The sequence below is a fragment of the Gavialis gangeticus genome, unplaced genomic scaffold, assembly GCF_001723915.1.
Source record: "Gavialis gangeticus isolate Ggan-Ray unplaced genomic scaffold, GavGan_comp1, whole genome shotgun sequence".
NCBI lineage: Eukaryota > Metazoa > Chordata > Crocodylia > Gavialidae > Gavialis > Gavialis gangeticus.
This window is the reverse complement of record NW_017729031.1, coordinates 42,202,768-42,211,951: the sequence shown is the minus strand read 5'-3', so window position 1 is coordinate 42,211,951 and position 9,184 is coordinate 42,202,768. Positions and strand designations below refer to the sequence as shown.

General features: G+C 47.3%; 1 protein-coding gene across 3 annotated transcripts in view; it reads left to right on the top strand.

Annotated features, from left to right (window-relative positions):
- USP37 (ubiquitin specific peptidase 37) overlaps nucleotides 1-9,184 on the top strand; it is a 62,413-nt gene that overhangs the window by 48,359 nt on the left and 4,870 nt on the right. For all 3 annotated transcript variants that reach the window (XM_019522660.1, XM_019522658.1, XM_019522659.1), the window contains exons 19-23: nucleotides 896-1,062; nucleotides 4,574-4,634; nucleotides 6,813-6,928; nucleotides 8,268-8,337; nucleotides 8,976-9,114. In XM_019522660.1, the coding sequence (XP_019378205.1) occupies nucleotides 896-1,062; nucleotides 4,574-4,634; nucleotides 6,813-6,928; nucleotides 8,268-8,337; nucleotides 8,976-9,114 (553 nt within the window). The remainder of the gene's footprint in view (nucleotides 1-895; nucleotides 1,063-4,573; nucleotides 4,635-6,812; nucleotides 6,929-8,267; nucleotides 8,338-8,975; nucleotides 9,115-9,184) is intronic.

The following is a 9,184-nucleotide window of genomic DNA, read 5'->3' as shown; positions in this document are numbered from 1 at the left end:
CCCATTTCTTAGTGAGAACGGGGTGAGAGACAGTGTCAGAGGCCTTCGGAAAGCCCAGAAAGACTGTCCACTGCTACCCCTGCATCCAAGGGTTTGGTGACCTGGTCATAGAAGGCTGCCAAGTTGGTCTGACAGGACCTGCCTCTAATGAACCCATGTTGGTTGCTCCTAAGCATCATCTCCCCCCAGCCCCTCGTGGACATGTGTCAGGATAATTCTCTCAAAAAGCTTACCCAGAATTGAGGTAAGACTAACTGGCCTATAGTTTTCTGGGTCGTCCTTCCTCCCTTTTTTTGAAAATGGGAACCACATTGGCCCTCTTCCAGTCCTCTGGCACCACACCAGAGCACCACGAGTGCTCGTACAGCTGTGCCAGGGGTCCCGCAATGACCTCAGCTAATTTCCTCAGCACTCGGGGGTGGGGATCGTCCGGACCTGCTGATTTAAATACATCCAGTCTCTCTAGATGTTCCCTGACTAGATCTTCCCTGACCCTAGGCCTGGGTGTGCCTCCCCTGGGGCCTGCGGAGGGCCTGGTGGGGGGGCTGATCCAGTCCCTGCTCAAGAAAATGGAGGCAAAGAAATTGTTAAATAGGTTAGCTTTGTTGTCTGATGTGACGACCAGATTTCCTAGTGTGTCTTGCAGAGGCCCCACATTACCTGGTACTTTCTTTTTACCCCGTCTATCCTTCTCTATGATTATATGAATTCACGTTTGGAGGTCCCTTCTAGCCCGACTTCTGTATGATTTCTGTGAATTCCCAGAGCTAACCAACACTGGCCCCAGACATCACTGTGCTCCCAGGAGTTGAATAGTGTGGAAAGGGTTTAGCTGGTAACAAACAAAGAATGGAGTGGGGGGAAAAGAACCTAAATATCCTCTTGGCTTCCTCAGGTCCTGCCAACTTCACAGAAATCACGAAGGATTTTGATGAGAATAAAGAAAACAAAACTCCGGAAGGCGCCCAGGGGGAGGTCGACTGGCTTCAACAGTATGACATGGAGCGGGAGAGAGAGGAGCAGGAACTGCAGCAGGCGCTGGCTCAGAGCCTTCAAGAGCAAGTAAGAGCACATTTTCCTACCCCTGCATCTCTCCCCAGGAACCCAAGGGCAAGCTGGCCCATTACCCAGGCAGCTCATGGTCTCCCTGTGATGCCAATCTGGAAGAGAGTAGGCTCAGAAAAGCAGGTTAGTCTAATGAATGAATAGTAGGCTTGAATGTAAACACAGTTTAGGAGGAATCTTGGAAGCGCTGATTTCCTTTCCCTTCCTCTAATTCACATCCCATTAAGGCTTTGCAACCAGGTCTGACAAGAGTCCAAGGAGCTGGGTCCCCAGCAGCAGACCACCACACCAAGAGAGTCCTTTCCACCGCAACCCTCACTTAAACCAGGCTGTGATCAGCTGCCGCCCTATGGCTGTGAGATCCCATGAGGTGTGCAGGCAGGTTGCTCAGAAAAAAAGTCCAAAGCCTGCACCATGAGTTACAGCCCAGAGTACCCAAAGACCCAGTTCAAACCGTGGGCCAGGAAGAGCATGGTGCTGAGCTACAGATAGCCCCATTCTGTACCTGATGAAGCTTGATGTATTTCCAGCTGTGAGACCATGTACTCCAGGCCTGTGCTGCAGGGATCCCTTAACCAGGAATCGACCTACCAGTCAGACGCAGATTTGGCAAGGGGAATGCCCTTGGTCATATGTGGGCATCTAGAGATGCGGAGAGTTCGTGCAGTGTTGTGTGTGCGTCAGGCTAGATTTGCTTAGACAGCCTGGACTCAACTTAGTGTGTCATTGATATAGTTGCCGCTGCTACCGTACAGGAGGCTGAAGGTTGAACAGAAAAGCTGGTCTGCTTTGTGTTGATGTTTCAGTTCTCCATCCTGGGGTTGGGCTTTGCCATAAGGGCCAGGGGACAATCTCCTCGCCCTTCGTCATATTCCTGGAAATTCACTCTTACATGGTTGCACTCCATGCCAGACATAGTGTTGTTTCAGCCAGGCAGATGCAGACTCCTAAGTGCTTTAGGCCCCTGCCACACATTACACCTAAGAATTAATCGGTCGATAGAAATCCTGGAGAAGTGGGGCTGGAAGGGACCTCCAGAGGTCAAATCTAGCCAGCCCCCCTGCATGAGGTAGGATCAGCCCTGCCCAAACCACCTGAAACTAATCCGTAATCTAAACCCTTCGTAAGACTGCTGTCAACCCTGACACAACACCAGACCTCAGACCCAAGCCTGCTGCAGGTGAAACGGGAACAACAGCAGCCAATGACCTGCTTCTGTAAAAAGCTGCTAATATGCACCCAAGAGATTCCAGGTAGAGGCCATGCTCCTGCTACAGAGGAAAGCAAAGCCCCCCAGTCCATACCAATCTGACCATGGGGTAGAATTCCTTCCTGACCCCAAATATGGCATCAGTCTGACCCTGAGTGGAGCCAGGACTGTCTAGCAAGGACCCTGTGGGGTTGGTCCCAGCAGGAGCATTGGCACAACCCAGTCCCCAGCCCCAGCCTGGGCTGAAGTCAACACCCAGTGTCTTTAAGGAAGGTTTAAAAACACCCTGACACATGGAACAGAAAAGGGGATCGGGGCAACCAGCAAAGCACAGAAGCCTGGAAAATCCCTGTAGTAAAGCACACATTGCTATGCCTAGATCATTCCTGCCCAGTGGCTGTCCCACCTCTTCTTAAACACTTCCCAGTGATGGAGAGTCCCCAGCTTCCCTGGGAGTCCCTGCTCCACTGCGTCACTATTTTAACAGCAAAGCTTTTCCTAATTATCACATCTTAAGTTGTAACCCAGCCACACGTTAAAGCAATTAGTGGCTTCTTAAAATAAGGAATAAGCCACACAGTTTTTCCACAAAAAAAGTGGAATAACTTTTGAAGCTGGTTCCTATGATGCCAGTAATTGAACATGTGGCCAGGTGCCCCTGTGGCTGGCAGCCCAGATCAGCTGATGGGGCTCCCAGCTGTGGGGGCTTAGAAAATGAGAGTTGGAAGGTACCTCAGGAGGTCACATCTAGTCCCAGCTACATCATCCCAGCCAGGATTTTGTCTAGCCACGTCCAAAAAACCCTCCAGGGATGGAGACTCCACCAGCTCTCTGGGTAGCCTGTTCCAGTGCTTTGCTACCCTCCTAGCGAGACAGTTTTTCCTAATATCCAACCTCAGTGTTTCTTGCTGCAACTTGAGCCCTTTGGTCCTTGTCCTGTCATCTGCCCCCACTGAGACCAGTCCAGCTCCATCCTCTTTGCAGCCCCCCTGCAGGGAGCTGAAGGCTGCTATCAAATTCCACCCCCCACCCACCCACTTCTCTTCTCCAGACTGAATCAGCCCAGTTCCCTCAGCCTCTCCTCACAAGTCATGTGCTCCAGCCCCCCAAACCATTTTCACTGCCCTCTGCTAGACTCTCCAGTGTGTCCTGCTCTCTCTCCTGTGTCTCAAGCCTGGAACACAAATCCCTTGGCACACTTGATTGTATTGTACAGAGTTACAGGGTTGTGGTCAAGGGCACTGGGATGTGTTCAGACCCTGAATTAAGGAGCCCGCTTTGAATCACAGCATTGGAAGAGATGTCAAGGGGCATCTGGTATGGTGCAGTTGTGAAGTGTTTGAGATGAATCGCCCTGCTATGTAGTACATGTGGGGAGCAGTGCTGATTGGCTTTGGAAGTAATCACAGCCCTGTTCTTCAGCTGGAATAAATGTGACTATAAGGAACCCTTTGAAGGGTGATGGGAGGAGCATAGGGGCACGCGTCCAAAACTTTAGCAGGGTTTGAAGTGACCAGCTTTGGTTCTGAGAGGTGGTTAGCTGTGTTAGTCTGAAGTCAGTCAGGAGGTAAGGTAGATATGCACCTTTATAGGCTGACTAAATAAGATACATACAGAGAGAAAGTGCTCCCAAGCGTTCCTGAATCCAAGTTCACTTCATCAGACACTGAGCAATGCAGATTCCCAAGTGCTTTAGGATCGAAGGTGAGAAGCTTTGATTCTAACATCAGTCACTGCTCATTGATGCCAGTGTTTGCAAAATCTTTCCCTGGGGTTGGAAAGTAGGAAGAATTTTCCCTGAGTTTTGTGAAACTTATGGCTCAGTTACTCCAAGCACTTTTAAAACAAATGGTAGCCATTTTACTGTTTTAATTTAAGGGCTGTGTCCTACATTTCAGACAGAAAATCACCCTGTTTTTGATGGGGTTTTTTGAAAGCGCAAGGGGCTTTGTGCACTGGGGAAAGTCTTTTGCTGGATAAAAGACTCGCGAACTCTCTCTGATGCTTTTCAAACCAACAACCCAAAGACAACACATGGTGTTAGCAGGACATGCTCTGCTGCATACCAAGCCGTCAGCAGCTTTGACGAGTCTTAATTAAGGCCCATCCCCCAGGCCTCTTGCACAGGAACACTGGACACTAGCTGGTTGCAAACATTCCTTCGCGTGGAACTTTTAATTGACAATGTCAGGTTTGTTGTAGAAACCAGAGCAGCGCAGTGTCAGCGGGAACGCACACTGCAAGAATTTTAAACAGCCGGGGACTTCTGCGAACTAAGTTTTATTTTCTTCCAATCAGGAGGCGCGAGAACAGAAAGAAGATGACGACCTCAAGCGAGCTACCGAATTAAGTCTGCAAGGTGAAACTTATTTAACTCCCTCCATAACACTGCTTTTCAGGGGCCCAAAATCCACGTGGGATTCTGAAAGGCAGCTGGGAGTTTGTGTCCTTTTTCTCTTTGATGGGACTTTGCTCTGCTTGTGTCAGCTTTCTTGTTTCCGTTCCATTATGGAAACAAGGGCCAGGGAAAATCCCTCAAGTGGAAACTGTCCTAGGCTTTTTTGGTGGGGGGTTCATTCCTTTAATTCATCTTTTTTTTTAAGTAACATTGGCAAACATTTGACACATGGGTTTTGAAACTCTCTGTTCCCTGAAAGCCAACTCCCTATGGCAAGAGACACCTGCATCTGAGACATCTGAAGAGCGTTACCTTAGCTAGATTGACATGTGGGTGCCCCTGTTCATCCAGGAAAATGAGTAATACTTTATATTTAATCAAATGGCAGTTCTCAACCTTTTTAGACTCAAGGCACTCCTCACTGGATTCAAGGGACCCCTTGGAAAAGCTCTGAGCTTTTGCTTGGTTTTTGACTAGTTGGTTTTTGACTCTAGAAAATACTAGAGCCGTTCTGTTGTGAACAACTCGGATGGACACAACAGGAGAGAATGCTTGTGGCCCCTGGATTTCTGTTCGAAATCTCTCAGTTTATCTTGTGATTCACTTGTAGTGTTTGCAACCCAACACCCAACTGCTTGGCACTCCGTGGCATGCTTAAAAGGATCTCACAGCACCCCAGGGTTGGAGATTCAGTGGTGCAGTGTGTCCTAGCTCAGATTCAGCCAGTTTCTACTGCCAGTGTCCTGGGGCGTTGTTGGCAGCTTTCTGACTTCACACTCCCCAGCTGTGGAGTTGTAGCCAGACAAAGGCCTTCTCCAGCAGGCTGTGTGCATTGTCTCTACCACTGTCTCAGTCCTTAGGAGCCTGAGAGAACTTGGTGTTGGGATTTCAGTATTCTCTTGATTTGCAATCACTTAATTTTCTTCCACGCCCTGAACCTTGTCAGATGCCTTTCAATGAGCTACCACATCATTCATAAGTGTCAGCAGATACCTGCCTAAAGGGGTCTGCTAATAACCTTTCTCTACAAAGCAGCTGTTCTGTTTTAACAAGCAGCCAGCAGTACTTTCTTCTAGGGCCCTTTATGCGATTCTCGTAATCCAGAGGCTAGCAGCAGGCTGGGATTTAGTTAATCTATCATTGAGTTTCCATATGTGACCTATTTAGAGGGCAGAATTTCTCTTTGGTGATGAAATATATCAGCGCTGGCAGAAAAGCCTTCTTGGCTAAGAGCCGTTCAACTCGAGAACAAACTTCTGGAGGCTGTTAGATCAATACCGGCTGCTGCTTTATTTTATTTATCTATTTGTTTATTTTTTTGGAGGGCTGGCTTTAAGAACCTCTTTGGCAAAGAATTTTCACAATAGCTGGCATGATCCTAATTTAAAAAAGAGAGCATGTTCCCCCTGCTAGCCATGGACAGCAGAAGAGCAGAAAGCTCTTGTCCATCTGAGCTGCACAAAGTAGATTTGTTTAGTACAAAGTTAAATCCTCCTAAGAGCACTGTGAGTTGAGAACACTGTGTCCAGGGGGACACTGCTGCCCTTCTGGCTCTCGTACAGCCACGCACAGCAGCCTCAGATGCCTGTCTGAACTGAGCACGCCGCTCTGTGAATATAGTGCCTGGTTTGAAATGACAGTTCATAGCTCTTCTCCATTGACATGACAGCCAGCCCAGTAAGAGAGGTGCCATTGTTTCACTTGATCTGGGACCTGCAGAGCTTATGGCATGTATAACTGTGCAATCAAATTCAGCTAGGGGAGCTAAAAAAATAAATAAATAAAAATTACCAAGCAGCCTACATATTGCAGTAACTTTCTGCATTTTTTATTTGACCTACTGAATAAAAGGGTAGAACTTTGTATATGGATCTGCATGCTATAGGTAGGCTCTGTTCCTTGAATCCAGTATACAGCATAAGTTATTCCACTTTATTTGTCTGACAAGATAATAGAGAAGTTCTTGGAGTGCCCAGAGCCCCTTGCTTTTGTCCGTGAGGAGCCTTGAAACTTTAAACATTTTCGTTAGGGCCAGCCACTAGAGTTGGACGGCCTTGCGAGTTGTGTGATCGCGCCTGCTTTCCCATACATTTCCTGCCATGTTTTCTCACACAGCATCATTGTGTTTGTGCCATTTAGAGTTTAACAGCTCTCTTCTGGACAGTGTTGGCTCTGACGAGGACTCTGGGAACGAGGATGTTCTTGACATGGAGTACTCGGACGCCGAAGCAGAAGAGCTGAAAAGAAACGCTGAGGTAGCAATCCATGATTTTGGGTGCTGAATGAGAAATGAGCCCCTTGTTCGGCTGTTCAGCACTTGCTGTTTGGGAGCAAATGCATCTGTTAACCTTGAAAAGACACAAGAACAGAAGAGGTGCCATGTGCTGAGGCAGACTGTTGCCTCCTGTCTCTTGTCACACAGCAGCAAAAAGTGAATCTGAAAGGGAGAGTGAACTGGGTCTGACCAGGGTATTTTTCCCCTGTTCCCCTCCCACCTACAGCCTCCAGCATTTAAGGTCTAAGATGTTCTGATTCAGAAGCCGTGCCCCTCACTCCCCTGCTCAATAGCTCCTGATACCTCCGTCCTCCAAGAACAGGCCCAATCCCTTGGTGAATCTGGCTGAAGTCTATACTTCTACCTCCTCTGGTGACAACGAGTTTCACCCTTTAATGGGGTGAAAAAGAACTTTGATTTTGTTAAGTAGTTGCCCTCTTCATTTGACAGACAAAACGATATAAGGGCTTTCCTCACTGCAAGAATTGCTACCAAGAAACCTTGAGTGTGGTTTTGAAGGGAAGGGAAGGGGGGTGTAGCAGGGGGAACCAAGAAAGGGTGATTACTACTGCTACAAGTGTTTTTTGTGTGTGTGTGTGAAACAAAGTGGGTGATGGGCCCATTAAGAAAGGAAGTCTTTTAGACCATGCAGTGGTTGCTCTGAGGCGTTGGGAGAGAAGGTGCATGAGCTCTGGGTCATGTGTCACACAGCTCATCTCCCATCTCTCTGTTATGCTCTCTGCCCCATGGAGCAGCCCTGCCTGAGAGCTGCTTGTCTCCTTTGGAAGGAACATGTGCTACAGCCATGGAGAAAGGGGTAAGAACGTGTGTTGATTACTGACAGCACTGTGGGGGAGAATCTCTGTGCCCCCCTCTGGGCATGGACTGCCAGTTCCACACCCTGCTTATCAAAGGTGTTCTTAACACTGTAGTAACCAACCTGGCTCCCAGGGTGGTTTATTTAACTTTATCTCTGTGGACTTAGTACTGACATCTGTGGAAATCATTTACTTGGGGAAATTAGCTTGACAGTGCAAAGCAAAATGGAGAGCACGTATCATCCAGTTGGTCCAAAAGGGAGAGCTGTGCTGTTCCACTGGTGACTGGGGACATGGAAACAATTCAGAAGTGTCCCCCACCCTCCAGTTCTCAAGGGATACTCTTTTCTTGTTGTCCGGTCCAGTTTCTATGCACCTGAGTTTATTTCTTGTTCAGGCAGCTGCTGTGGACACAGGACCCAAGGCCAAATTCTAGCCATAGGACTTGTTCTGAATCCGGTGCCAAAATAAAAGCAAATCCTTTTAAACTCTGTTTTCCAGGTAGGAGAACTCCCTCATTCCTATCGTCTCATCAGTGTTGTCAGCCACATTGGAAACACATCATCTTCGGGTAGGGAATATACACTTTGGTATCTTCTTTTAACTGCTCTTGCACTGGTTAAAGATACGTAATGTTGAGTTACTGTAACAGCATCGTACCTAGGTTCAGGGAAACATTTAAGATCCATTTTCTTGGTCACTATTAATTAGTAAGAATAACCTTTCAGTTTGTAATTGAGCTTCCAAAAGAAATCTTTTTCCAGTGGCTGAACAATATGATGTTTTGTAGGGCCCAACCACACGTTCAAATGGAAGCTGGATAGAAACCAGCTATAAAGTGGTTGCACTTTTTACAAACACTGTTGTAGCTGGTCAGTTCTTTTTGTAGCTGGATGGCCACTTTTATGGTGTGATAATTGCTTTGCACTTGTGGCTGGTCTGAATTTATTGTGATTAACCCATTGATGGTGTGACAATTACGTTGCATATGTGGCTGGTCTAAATTTGTTGCGTGATTAACCAGTTTATTGCATAATATATGTAATGTGTGGCAGGAGCCTAAGAAAAAGAGGGCTAGAAGAGTCTGCGTAAGTCATGAGGGCTTTCCAAGTTGCTTGAGGCCAGGCAGTCTCATCAAGGTGTCGAAACAATTAGTTGATGGTTTTTTGAGCTAGCACGTGAAAAAAAGTGTCGGTTTTCGTTTTGAAGGACATTACATCAGCGACGTCTACGATATCAAGAAGCAGTCCTGGTTCACCTACAATGACCTGGAAGTGTCCAGAACTCAAGAGGGCACCGTACAGTGTGACCGAGACCGAAGCGGCTACATCTTCTTCTACATGCACAAGTAAGAGAGTCTTGGAGCTTAGGGCAAAAGTGTAAAAAAAAAAAAAAAAAAAAAAAAAAAAAACCATTTT